Source organism: Culex pipiens, chromosome 1 (assembly GCF_016801865.2).
Source record: "Culex pipiens pallens isolate TS chromosome 1, TS_CPP_V2, whole genome shotgun sequence".
NCBI classification, from domain to species: Eukaryota; Metazoa; Arthropoda; class Insecta; order Diptera; family Culicidae; genus Culex; species Culex pipiens.
The window spans coordinates 68871035-68885336 of NC_068937.1; the positions used below are offsets into that span (position 1 = coordinate 68871035).

General features: G+C 39.4%; 2 protein-coding genes across 2 annotated transcripts in view; both read left to right on the forward strand.

Moving 5' to 3' along the window:
- Window positions 1-14302, forward strand: part of LOC128093327 (uncharacterized) — a 481727-nt gene that overhangs the window by 423814 nt on the left and 43611 nt on the right. The gene's annotated exons all lie outside the window — the stretch shown is intronic.
- On the forward strand, window positions 396-2837 carry LOC120424741 (ferritin subunit-like). The gene has a single exon (XM_039588935.2). It carries the CDS (start codon window positions 779-781, stop codon window positions 1418-1420), a length of 642 nt encoding a protein of 213 aa, XP_039444869.1. The 5' UTR covers window positions 396-778; the 3' UTR covers window positions 1421-2837.

Here is a 14302-nt window from a genome sequence, read left to right on the forward strand (position 1 = left end):
GTTTTCAAACGCTACGCGCCAAAAACTTGGTTCAATCTTGGTTCGATTTTGACTTCACTCGACTTGTATGTGGATGACAGTTGTGACATAGCCGTGCTCTGACTCTGTCACTCCGATTAAGGTGAATTTGTTTATGTTTTGGGTGACATAAACTTTAAAAAATATTTGCAACGGCCTTAATGGGACCATCCATAAACCACGTGGACACTTTAGGGGAGGGGGGGGGGTATGGCGATTGTCCACGATCCATACAAAAAAGTTTTTTTTTGTATGGACAATTGTCCACGAGGGGGGGGGGGGGTAACAGATTCCCAAAAAAGTGTCCACGTGGTTTGTGGATGGTCCCTAATGCAAAAAAATAAATTGACAAGACAACATTTTTTCGATTGATTCGATTGGCAAATTGAAATGAAAAAAGATTTGAATTCAAGGTCCAGAAATAGTAAATGGATTAACCAACGGGAAAAAAATCTCATAGATGGCGCTGTTCGTTTGGTGGTAAAAAATTCAAATTTGTTCTGAGAAATTCAGTTTTTTGCAAATAACTCAGCAAATACACATCGCAGCCGGATAAAATTTGACCTGCTGGTCTTAAAAAAATAAGCTTTCACCAGGTCAAATTTTATGACTCTACTTTGCATAACTTGGAAAATATTGAATTTAAACTAATTCCCCCCATGCATTTTTTTGAATCGCTTACTACCAGCGTGACAGCTGCCGCCATCATCGTTTTTCTCTTTCTCGTCTCGCTTTTGACAGCGAGAACAGTCAAAACAAGATGTCAAACCATGTTTTCGGAACGGAAACCAAAATCTGCTGCTGTGCCTGCTACTACCAGGAACCGGCCATGGCCCAGCAAACTGGCGTTGAGCTGGAGCGCGAGTACGTGTGGGACGACCTGCACCGGAACTGCGTGAACGCGCTGCACGGCCAGACCAAGAAGGAGTTCGACGCGTCGATCTTGAGGTACGCCGCATACTTTGCCCAGGATAAGATCAACCTGCCCGGCTTCGAGAATTTCTTCTTCCACGTCGCCGGCGAGGAGCGCGAGCACGGCATCAAGCTGATCGAGTACGCCCTGATGCGCGGAAAGGAACCGGTCAACAAGAACACCTTCCAGCTGGACTATAGCTACAAGGTCCCGGCCGTCACCACCGGATTGTCCGCTCTGGAGGATGCCCTGAAGAAGGTGCAGGAAGTCACGCTCAGCATTCGTAACCTGATCAAGACCTGCGAGGGAGACAATAACGACTACCACCTGGCCGACTACCTGACCGGAGAGTACCTGGACGAGCAGCACAAGGTACAGCGCGAACTGGCCGAAAAGATCGCCACGCTGCGAAAGATGACCGGCAGCGACGACGCCCCGAAGGAGGCGAGGAAGCTGGCCGAGTTCCTGTTCGACAAGAACCACATGTAAAGTCAAGACTCTCAATAGGCGCGCCGGAGTGGCACAGATTGGATTCGTATGTTTGTGCTAAATCGAGGGAGATTAACGTGATATAAAGCACCACCCCGCCTTGTCAACAATGTTTTAGGGTGCCAAGCCGGGGCCGACTTACGTCCCGTAGTCCCGGAAGGACCGGAACTGATTCCCGAGTCACCCCTTAAGTTCGTTCGGATGCGCTTCAGGATCGGGAACTACCAGGCGGTGGCAATCAAATCATAGATGAACGTGCCACACTGTTCTCTGCGTTGCTGCACATACCAAACAAAGATCATGAACCGGCTTAGCCAAGGGTCACATACCGCAGAGGAATAGTTCAACGGTAAACTTGCTTGATTAACCAAGCTCCCGGTAACGTAACGGTAACCAGCACATGGGAGTCCCAAAGCCCTAAATAATTCTTTTTTCGATCCGGAAACAGATTCGTGCTAGCAGCTGACGGTTTGTAGTGCATGGCGGACCCACCGGAAGTGCCGTAAGCTGTGCTGAAAAAGTTGCTCAACGGGTTCATAAACTTTGAACAGGTGAAGACGAAAAAGTCATGCGGAAGTGTCGTGGTCAACCTGATTTCCTGCATGCAAAACTCGTAAGCTCCCCTATCAAACTTAACAGTGTAAACGCGTTGAAAAGGTTTGTAGATTATATTGAATGTGTTCTTTTGAGCTTAATGTGAATATTTCTTCAAACTGGAACCTACTGGTCGGTCGACACGCCTGAATTTTACGCCATGACGATCAAAGGGTTCCTCTGTGATCACGCTTCCGGCATATAAACAGTCGAACGGGAAGAACTTTTGTCTGGCATTTCTGTCGAACAGCGACGCCTTCGGCAACAGGCGCTTCCCACAGCAGATAGTGACCTGAGGCGTATGACAACCGTGGCTTCCACATGTCGGAGTCTTACGATCCGAATCAACAAAGTCACGTCACAGTTTGGTGATGAGTCCAGCACGGCGTTCAAGCGCCTGGTCGACATGTTGGCCCAAAACCTGCTGGCCCAGCAGCAGTACCTGAGCAGCAGAGCGAGATCTTACGCCTCATGCTCATGAAAACGCAATGGCCTACACAAACCTACAGCAACACCAGCCGAGAGAGAATTTACTTCTCGCACCCTTTTTGTTCCGGCGCCCGAGAGGCTTGATCTGTAGGAAAGGCTTCATCGATTAAGTACGTTACGCTAAAATCAGCCCAAATGGTCCCCCCCCCCTTCTCCTATACTTGCAATGTCACACTTACTCAGACTAAATGGAAAAATACAAAATAAAAAAAAATCAAAAATACAAATAAACATAAAAAACATAACTACACAAATAAAAAATATAAAAATACAAAGATTAAAAATTAAACTGCAAAAAGAACAAAAATACTAGACACTCGGGTAAATACTAAAAAACAGAATCACAAAAATACAAAAAAGCACAACTACACAATCACAAAAAATATAAAAAATACAAAAAAACGATTAAAAATAACAAAACTTTCAAATACAAAATACAAAAAAAACTTTAAAAACTACAAATATAAGAAAATACCTGATTAAACAAATACTAAATACAAAATAACAATATACAAATATACGAAAGTACACAAATAAAAATATACAAAGATTTTTAAACAAAAAAAGTATGAAAATACATAGATAAAAAAAAATTAAACAGCAAAAACAAAAAAAACTAACTGAGCAAAAACAAAAAAAAAAACTAGACTGAGAACGCTTTGGGTAAGGCAGTTTAACATATTAAATAGACACTTTTACTTTTAGTGAATTTTTTGGTTGTAAATTTTTGCTCGGGGGACCCCTTAGATCCCATTTCTTGGTAATAACTTTATCATATTCGTGTTCCTGAGACAATTTCACAATAGAAACATGTATAAAAATGTTTATTTTCATCCATTTTAACCCTTTAAAAAATGAAAGTTAAAAAAAATTGAGAAGCTGCTTTTTTCTGGTGTCATCTAGTATCCTTGGAAACGAACTTGATTTTCAATAAATGTGAATCGAAGATTTTTTTTAACTTTCATTTTTTAAAGGGTTAAAATGGATGAAAATAAACATTTTTATGCATGTTTCTTTTGTGAAATAGTCTCAGGAACACGAATATGATAAAGTTATTACCAAGAAATGGGATCTAAGGGGTCCCCCGAGCAAAAATTTACAACCAAAAAATTCACTAAAAGTAAAAGTGTCTATTTAATATGTTAAACTGCCTTACCCAAAGCGTTCTCAGTCTAGTTTTTTTTTGTTTTTGCTCAGTTAGTTTTTTTTGTTTTTGCTGTTTAATTTTTTTTTATCTATGTATTTTCATACCGCTGTATTTGTATACCGCCGCTGTATTCGGAGAGTTTGTCCTCGAGACCTGTGAAAACCGTGCGGCGAATCGACGTCGTTGTCGGCGTCGAGTCAGTTAAAAACGCAGTCTTTTCTGAAGCTACCCAGCGAAAAGCGTACTGGAAGAATTATATAAAGCCGGGAATGCCACCACCAGCGCTATCCCTGCTGTTGCGGCTTCCAGTAGAAACCGGGAACCTCAAAAGTTAAGGTACAGAGGTAGAGAAAACAGTAACAGAGGAATCTATCTATTTTCATTTTTTCAGATAAATCTCATCCGAGGTACACCTCAGAAGCACTTGGCTGCTATTTGTTGAAGAATCGGTCACTAAGAATGTTCGAGCCAGTTGGTCCACCATGGAGGTGGACCTACAGCCTGGAGAGGCGAGATTGTTGGTGAACCAGCGCAGGAAGGGAATAACATAATGTACATGGTAAAAACACAAATTAATGTAAATAAATGAATTTTTCTTAGCAAAAAAAAATTGTTTGAGTTCAATTTTTCAGAAGTACAAAAAACGACCTGCGTAATAACGATAAATACAATTTTTATCTTGATAAAAACATTTATAGTTTTAATAAAATTATTTATCAAAATGATAAATAGTTTTATCAATTTGACAAATTTTGCTTTTGACGTTCCATCGATGACGTTTTTCATTTCGATAATTGTTTTGTCAAATTGATAAATTACATTTAGCAAATTGATAAGAAATCTTATCAAATTTGATAAAATAAATTATTGGTTGCCAACCGATAATTTTATTTATCGAATTGATGTCAGAAATTTATCGAATTGATAATTCTTTTTTCTGCGTGTAGCCTTTTTAAGATTTTTGACGTTTTTGAACCTTTAAACTTTGTGTCCCGATTTGCCCCACTTCCCGTTGACCTAGAGTGCTCATATTTTGGCCAAATGCTAGTTATATATGTACAAACAACCCCTGAAAATTTCAGGCAGATTGGTGAGGTCGATGCGAGATGGGTATGCTTTGCTCGTGGACTCGCTCTTAAACTACACATCTAGAGTTTTTTTTATTGGGTCCTATAAACATATGAAAGACAATAGCTTATAAAAAAAAACTCTGGACATATACAAAAAAAACAGCGTTTAAAACCAAATAAGTATTCAAGAATAGAAAAATACGAAATACAAATATACAAAACAACACGAACAAAAAATATAAAAATACAGAGATTAAAAGATAAACAGCAAAAGGTATAAAATACAAGATACTGGGGTATAAACTAAAATACAGAAACACAAAAATACAAAAAAAAAATAAAACTAAAAACTAACAAAAATACAAGAAAAAAACCGCTTTAAAAATTACAAACATGTGAAAATACAAGAATAGAACATTATAAAAATATAAAATTGTAAAATACTAAATAGAAATATTCTAAACTACAAAATACATAAGTACACAAATGAAAAAAATATAAAATTACTAAAATACAAATAAAACATAAAATAAAATAAAACAAAAAAATGCTTTAAAAACTACAAACATATAAAAATACTAGAAAAAAAAGCATTTCAAAAATATAAAATACAAAATACACAACTACACAAATAAAAGAATATACAAAGATTGAGAAAAAAAACAACAAAATGTATACAAATGCTTGATACTAAGGCTATATATACAAAAATGCCAAAATTGCAAAAATGCCAAAAATACAAAAATGGAAAAAAAATGCAAATAACCAAAAAAACGATATAAAATTATGAATAAACAAGTATTCACTGATTTGAGTTAATTGAAACAATTGTAGCTAATATTAACCAAATTTTACGAAATCAAACTGATTTTAACAAATTTTAATCAAATTTAACTAAATTTAATTTATGATAATTGAATTTACATCGGGACTGGCAACACCAGCCAGCAACAGTCAAGTGTTCGGAGCTCTTCAAACTTTTCGATTTTTTCGCCGTAATTTACCGTGATTATAAGCGAGTTTGCTGCTCCAGCATGCCAAGGGCCGGCCGTGGCCGTGGCAGTTCGAGTGCGGCCTCGAAAAACCCGCGAAGCTCATCTACCGGCAGAGTGCAGAAAGGTAAACACACCAACGCCGCATCGACCGCCATCGCGCACGGGAGCGTGCCCAGTGACGTCACCGATCCATCGTTTTTACACGTGTCATACCGTCCACGTGAGTCCCCAGTACGGACGAGACAATCGACCCGGGCATCCGGAAGCACTTCCGGCCAGCAGCAGCAGCAGTCCACCAGCACTACGACAACAACCACTTCCAACGTTCCCACCAGCAACGAATTTGAGATGCTGAGTGGAGAAGAAAACAACACCGCCAGTGACAGCAGCAGTGCTAGCGACGACGATGACGATGATGAACTTGCGCGCAAGCAAGGAAAGCAGAAAAAGTGTAACTCTCCGAAGGAACGACGACCACCTCCAATTTTTGTTTTGGAAACGTTGGCAGACGATATTGACGAGTTGCTTGAGGGACTCCAATATTGTCTGAAAATTAGTAAAACTTCAGTGCAAGTTATTACGCACAATAAACAGAATTTCGACCTGGTGGTGAAGAAGTTGAAGTTGCGAAACTTCAAATTCTTCACATTTGATCCTGCAGAGAAGGTCCCAGTGAAGATCGTCCTTCAGGGATATCCGGACCGCCCGATCTCCGACCTGGAAGAACACCTGTCGGGCATCAAGGTTAAGCCTCGAGAGGTTAAGGTGCTCTCGAAATCGACAACGGTCACAGGTACGTACACATTGTACCTCCTGTACTTCGATCGTGGGTCCGTCAAAATACAGGAGCTTCGGCGGATCAAAGCACTGGACGGCTTCTTCGTGACGTGGCGATTCTACACGAAGAATCCGACCGACGCAGCGCAATGCCACCGCTGTCAAAAATTCGGACACGGTTCAAGAAACTGTAACCTTCCGCCCCGGTGCGTAAAGTGCGGTGAGACCCACTTCACCGAAAGGTGCAATCTTCCGCGGAAAGACCAGCTGGGGGAAAACGCCCAGCAGCACAAAGCGCGCGTCAAGTGCGCGAACTGTGGTGGAAACCACACGGCGAATTTCCGTGGCTGTGCCGCGCGGAAAAAGTACCTCGAGGAGCAGGACAAGAAGAAGAAAGCGCCAGCGTCCCGCCAGCCTCCGAAGACTTCGAGCTCGAACGCTGCAGCAGCTGGCGGCGGAGCGGTTCCATCAACCAAACCAGCGTTCCCTCCCGGTTGGGGAGGTTCGTACGCTAGAGTAGCCGCTTCTGGCGTCGGTACTCCCCCGGGACAAGCTGATGTTACCGGTGATGATCTCTTCACGCTTCCTGAGTTTTTCGCCCTTGCTGGTGAGATGCTCACGCGCTTTCGTGCCTGCCGAAACAAGGCAGAACAATTCCAAGCTCTCAGTGAGCTGATGATGAAGTACATCTACAATGGATAAGCTGCCTTGTGCAGCGAAGTTTTTCGACGTCAACAGACAACACAAACTGTGATTTAGTTTTAAGCTTTTTCTATTTCTATCCTTTTCCTTAGCAAATCTCGAAGGTTTTTTTTTTAATTTTTCCTTCTCTTGCCAAATCCATTGTTAGAATATCCAATTACATCTAAATGAATTATCGTGTAAACCATAGTTGAAAGGAACTCCAAAACTCTATTAGGTTATAAGAAACACAAAATTGTAAATTGATTATTTACTAATAAACACTAATTGAATTGAATAATTGAATTTAATAGCATTTAATTTATGATAACTGAATTTCATAAAATTTAATTTATGATATGGAATTTTAACTAAATATTACTTAAATGATTTAAACTAAATTGAACTAATGTCGTCGAGCTCCTGTGGCCGTGAGGTTACTGGGAATCCTGACAGGTAAGGGATAGGTTTTGACTAGCGGCGTACTGAATTTCCAATCCATAGGTCGTGAGTTTGGTTTTCGTGCCGTGATGATGATTAAAAAATTAAGTTTACTTCTTTTGACTTATTTGACTCTGCCGATACAGGTTGTTTACCCAGGAAGACGACTCCTAAACCTGGACTCTAACCTGGACCTGGAACTAACCTCTAGGTTAGACTGGGGCTAACATTTACTTCCCCGTCAGATGGAAGGCGTGGTCAGACAAATCCCGTCTCGAAAAATGCCACCGGGACCAAACACAGGCCAACTGGGGTGAGAGGCAACCACGTTTACCACTACACCACACGCCATGGCGGAAAGCAATTATTATTGAAATTGAATGTACCTAAAATGTTTTTTCGTGGAAAGGTAGCTAAGGGGGTCCCTTTTAGATATCTGTGACCTAGAAAATATTTCACCTAGGGATTTTCGATTTTTTGTCATTTTCAGTTTTTTAACTGTATAAATGGAGGCGCACGGTACTTTTGGTTACTTTGCGGTTGCACAGCACCTCCCTAATCCCTTTAATTGCAATGGATACTGATCAAAGGGGTCGTCCATGAAATATTTCACAATATTTAAGGCCCCACCCTTACAAACCCCCCCCCCCTCATCCGCCTTATTTATTTAACAAAGACAATAACATTAACATTTAGTAAGCGTGGTTGCCTCTCACCCAGTCGGCCTGGGTTCGATCCCAGATGGTCCCGGTGGCATATTTCAAGACGAGATTTGTCTGATCACGTCGGACGGGGAAGTAAATGTTGGTCCCGGTATAACCTAAAGGTTAGGTCGTTAGCTCAGTCCAGGTGTAGGAGTCGTCTCCCTGGGTCCTGTCTCGGTGGAGTCGCTGGTATGCAGTTGGACTAACAATCCAAAGGTCGTCAGTTCGAATCCCGGGGTGGATGGAAGCTAAGGTGTAAAAAGAGGTTTGCAATTGCCTCAACAATTAAGCCTTCGGACACCTAGTTTTGAGTAGGAATCTCGCAATCGATAACGTCAAGGCAATGCTGTAGAGCGAACAATTTTATTTATTTAGGCCTGATTTTTCGAATGTTTTATATAAATAATGCACTTGTTGTACCTTATCCAGTAAAAACACAATGAACTTATTTTGCAGTATGCCGAGAATCGCACTACCTAACGCTCGTCAGCCAAATCAACCGTAAATTTTGTTTTTTTCTGCTAATCGGTTGTGCTGAAATTAGTCGAGGAGAGAGTACCAAGGGTACTGGAAATAGAAAAAAAATGAAAATTCAGGCTTAAAATATTTCCAAATAAGTTATTTGATGTTTGATAAGCTTAACTCATAAATCAAACATGATACAAGGCATTGATTGAACTCAGAGTTAAAAGAAAGTAAAAATGGAAAAAAACAAATTACAAAACGTGCCGGACTTTTCAAGGAAGGGGGGGGGAAAGGGGTTGCGTGACAATGTGTGGCATTGGGGGGAGGGGGTTATTTTTTACTGATTTTAGTGTTCCATACTTGATGGACGCCGCATACTAAAAATAATGTTATTATCTTTGTTAAATAAATTAGGGGGATGGGGGGGGGGGGGGGTTGTAAGGGTGGGTGGGCCTTAAGTATTGTGAAATATTTCATGGACGACCCCTTTGATCAGTAGCCATTGCAATTAAAAGCATTTGGGAGGTGCTGTGCAACAGCGAAGTAACCAAAAGTACCGTGCGCCTCCATTTATACAGTTAAAAAACTGAAAATGACAAAAAATCGAAAATCCCTAGGTGAAATATTTTCTAGGTCACAGATATCGAAAAGGGACCCCCTTAGCTACCTTTCCACGAAAAAACATTTTAGGTACATTCAATTTCAATAATAATTGCCTTCCGCCATGGCGTGCACCACCGACTCCGAAACATTAACTTATTGTATCTAATGTTAACTAATTTAAATTAAATTAACCTAACATTATCTAATTTAAATTGAATTTTACTTATTGTAACCAGTTTTTACTAATTTAAGTTAATTCGCAATTCGCAATTTTCAGTGTAAGAACGGGCCTTGACCGATCTTATGCACCAGGTTCCCGACGAACACGCACTGCCCTCACACCTACATCTCACCCTTGCTCTGAGTCAGTACGAGCAGCACGCTAGAACACGCTTTGAGTATTCGTGCCAGGCATGCATGCGGTTACGCATTTTAACTCGGCCGGGGGTGGTACATTACGTAGGGTTTGATGTAAGTATAAGCGCCTAACCATTTATAGTGTGCCTATCAACTTTCAATAAAGCAAGTACTGTTTTATTTTTAGTTTGAATTCAAAAACTAGTTGTTATTTTACTGTGTATTGTTTTCTCCTGAAATCTTTCCTAGTGTTTGTCGTGACTTTCACCTTTATTTTCCCGAGACTTTGCCAAGATTTCGGATGAATACAAAACACGTCTGTTCACGCTCAAACAAAACACACGACTGATTTATTTTCGCTCATTCACGCATACAACATCAACTCCTCTCTCGGCTAATCTCTCTTTCATTACGCTACACGTACTCTCTCGTTTCATTCTCTCTCTCTCTCTTCTCTCTGCCGCACTCATTCACTACAGTGTTGAGTCGTGTTTATATGTTGCTATTTCTTTTGTCGCGGTGTTTTGTTACAATTTTTGGTCCTAAGCATGTTTTAAAAGTTTACCAAAAATACAATAGTAATATTTGTGTTAATCCTTTAACCATTCCATAAATTGAGTAAGGGTTCAAACCTCACTTGTTTGAAGAAAAGGGTGAAGATTGATAACAATAGACAGTAACAGAGAATTAATTTAAAAAAAAATCAAGAATCAATAGTAAGAGAATGATGAGCGTATTTTAAAGAATAAAAATGAGAAGCTAGATGTATTAGATGTAAAATTAGACAATAGTTAATAAATAGAGATACAAAACAAGCTTAGATTAGTAATGATAATTTGTAGGACAGATAAAGAATTATTCAAATAAATAAATTCGCAATAAAATAAAAAAAAAGATTAGGCAAATGATAAATAGACTTGATATTACTAGTACACTAAGGAAAAGTATATTTTTAAGGAAAAAAAAAACAAAACAAAGTTTGTTACAGCAGTATCAATTGGTAAAAAAGAGTGGAAAAGCTTTGAGAGATAAGAGAAACAAAAGTTAGTAAAATCAAAATCAAATGATGGATATTAAACAGAAGAATCAGAGAAGAATTGAGAATCAGTAGAGCAAAATAAAAATAGGAGATAGGTGGTAGCTGAGAATGAATAGAAGAGAAAACCCCGTTGTGCGATGTTTCAGGTACATCCACAGCAGTTGACTCAACATACTGCGAATCAAAACAATACCGTCTACAATCACAAATTACTTCCCTTTCCCACATTGTCGCGCCCCTTTCTTTCAGCCGTCTCGACTCTGACCCGCGGTGTTCAAAGGTTTACGATCCGTTCCCACAGGCCACCAGCTAGGTCATCATGAAAACCAAGCCAACGTGGAGGTAAGAAGATGGGACACTCGCAAGGAACCAGAGCTATACTGTTCTGATCAAGATAATTCGAATGATCTAACAGAACTACGGATGTAGTTAGTTGCGCTCCTTCCAGGATGTTCCTTACGTGGACGTCAACCGAAGAGCACGCAACAAGGTCAGTGCCATTGCATGCTCTTAGGTATCAATCCTTGGCCTGCTTTTACAAACTTTTATGAAATTTAATAAAATTAAATTTATTTTTACTTATTTAAACTATATTTTTGTAACTTTACTAATATTTACTTGTGTTGACTTTTCAAATAATTCTATAACTTTCGTAAGCTAAAACAAATTGTAACATATTTTTAATAAACTTAACAAAATTCAACCAAATATTCCTTATTTTTAGTATAATTTATCTAAATTTAGCTATTTTAAACTACTTAACTTAAGTAACTTAAAAATTATTATGTAAACACTACTAAGGTTATCTAACTTGAACGTGAATTGTAACTTTCTCTGGGTAGTCTAAATCAATATAATATATATAATGTTTACATAATGTAAACATAATTTGAAATCCATTATTCAATTCTCTAATGCTTTTTTTTATTATATTTTTTTGCTTGTTTTGAGCATCTTTTTTTAGACGAAAATGTACCATCTCTTGTTTTATGTTTAAGCATATTAGTAATTTTAACTTAAAAATTATTATGTAAACACTACTAAGGTTATCTAACTTGAACGTGAATTGTAACTTTCTCTGGGTAGTCTAAATCAATATAATATATATAATGTTTACATAGTGTAAACATAATTTGAAATCCATTATTCAATTCTCTAATGCTTTTTTTATTATATTTTTTTGCTTGTTTTGAGCAACTTTTATTAGACGAAAATGTACCATCTCTTGTTTTATGTTTTTCTTCGCAATTGCTGTATTTTTATTTGCAATTATCCTGTGTAGTTTATCTTTGACTACTGAAAAAATGGCACTTTGAAGATTTTTTAGAATTCTACACTCACTTTTACTTATTTATTTTTTGCTTGAAATAAACTAAATTAAATTGAAAACCATGTACTGCATACTCATTCATAATGAAATTATAGAAAATGCTACTAAAATTACGGCCCCAGAATAAATTTCAAAGCATTAGCAAAGTCACGTAAAATTTCCAGACCTTTCTTTAAAATTCATTGGAACAATGATTTTCGATGAATTTTTAGATCGAAGTTCGCCTGGAGGCGGACTGGTTCATTAGGATTCCTCCTCATCCTTCGTAACGCTGTCTACAGCAGGGCCTTCTCGGATCGACCTTGATACCAGCTGATTGGAATCGTGCTGATGTTTTCGCGTGGCCGCAGAAATCCTCCTTACCGACGCAACTTGTCGTAGCTCGACTCCTCCGAGTACTCCATCGCGGTCGTAGAGGAGAAGTCACCAGTATGACGTATACTGGTTCCCGTGGGCAGTTTAAACTCAAAGCGGACCGCTCCGAGGTTATAATTCGCGTCCAGCGCCGTGTTCCGCACTAGGTCTAGCACGATCGTCTCGTAAAGATCCAGCAAAATATAATTTCCCGGTACAACTTGACGAACGCTGTCTCGGAGCAGATCGCGCCCACCTCGAAGGTCCCTCCGGCTACGATTTTGTACCTGGGCACTATGACTGGGCCAAGGAGTGGTCGATTTGCTGACGGGCAACCTACGGATTTCGAAAAAAAATGCCCTGGTTATTTGGGTTTGAATGAACGAGTTTTGGCTGGTTGTTTACGGAAGGTAGTTGTCGATATTCTCAAGTCGAGGTCCATTTCACAAGGGATTCCCATTTCAGCTTTGTCATCCTCCATGTTGACGGGCTCAATCCGGTCGCCGACGATCCCGAGAATGTTTTGCCGGTTACATCACCTTACTCTTTCATCTGGAAGAAGCTCGTAATGCATCTGCTTGCTCAAATCTGGTCCGGACGTCACGCTCTTGCTCCTAGAGACCGTCGTGTGGTTCGTACTCACGCCTAAGCCCGAGTCGGACCCGACCATCGGCTTTCTTCGCTGGGGTGCAAAAGCTCTGATCCTGCTTCTTGATCGGGGGTTACGGGAGCTCCGATGTGTTGACGGTTTGTCCCCGGATAGGCGAATAGATTGCCAGTGGGCAAAGACGACCTGGACCTGGACGCCGATTGGGGAAGATTCCAGGCCAGCATCAGTCTCCTTGCAAGTGTAACCGAAATAATAACAAAAACAACAGCTGATTTGATAAATATTTATAAACATTTCAGGCAACAGTCAAGTACAGTAGTTGTTCGATAACTGGGCTGAGAACGTAGCCCAGTCACCGAATGTTGCTCGTTAACTGGGCTGACCAAAAAATAACGAGGGGGCCACCGATGAATAATATTTTCCAGATGAAAATTTCATATTTAATATAAAAATTAAAGTTACTCAAATTTATTTACAATTCTTACTTTTCATATTTCTTTAATTGTAACTTGAAATTAAACAAAAGTTTAAAAAGTTTTATCATTTATTGGATATGATTTTTGCATCCATTAACCCCTCGGTCATTTTGGTTTGTTTTGGTTTTTCGATGTTTGTCTGCTTTTTAACTGGGCTACGGCCCAGTTATCGAGCGCCCAGTTAAAAAGCAGCCCAGTTAAACAACGCCCAGTTACCGAACAACTACTGTACTTGTTTTGGGACTTTAAAAATCATGCAAATATCCGGAAACACAAAAAAATTATGTTGTATTGATCCTTGCACTGTAACTTGGATTTGACCCGCACTTTTATCTCGCACTTTTGACAACAAAATGTCCAAAAACTAGGCAACCGGCAGTTGTTTATTTACATTTCCAGTCGCAGTTTCCACCAAACTGGACATTCGCACTTTAAAATTGCGATTGACAGGTGAGCAACATCGGCTCGCTTTGATCATTTTTAGAGAAAATTAAAATTTCCCAAGCCAGCTTGACAAGTCGCAATAGTGCGATCGATAGCAATAATTTAGTGCGAAGTCCAAGTTAGTGAGAATTGCGCAATAAATCATCAGAAAGAATTTGTTGTTACGTAATAAAATGAAAGAAATATAAAAAGTTAAGGAAAGTGTAAAAAATAACTAAAAACAAACAAATTTTCAAAAACCATGTTTATTCCAACATTAGGGTTCAGTACGGTAACCGGTTTTCCCGAGCATGGGTAAATAACAAG

Excerpts from the sequence above, each read along its gene's own strand:
- LOC120424741 (XM_039588935.2), top strand. The coding sequence starts at position 779 with ATGTCAAACCATGTTTTCGGAACGGAAACCAAAATCTGCTGCTGTGCC.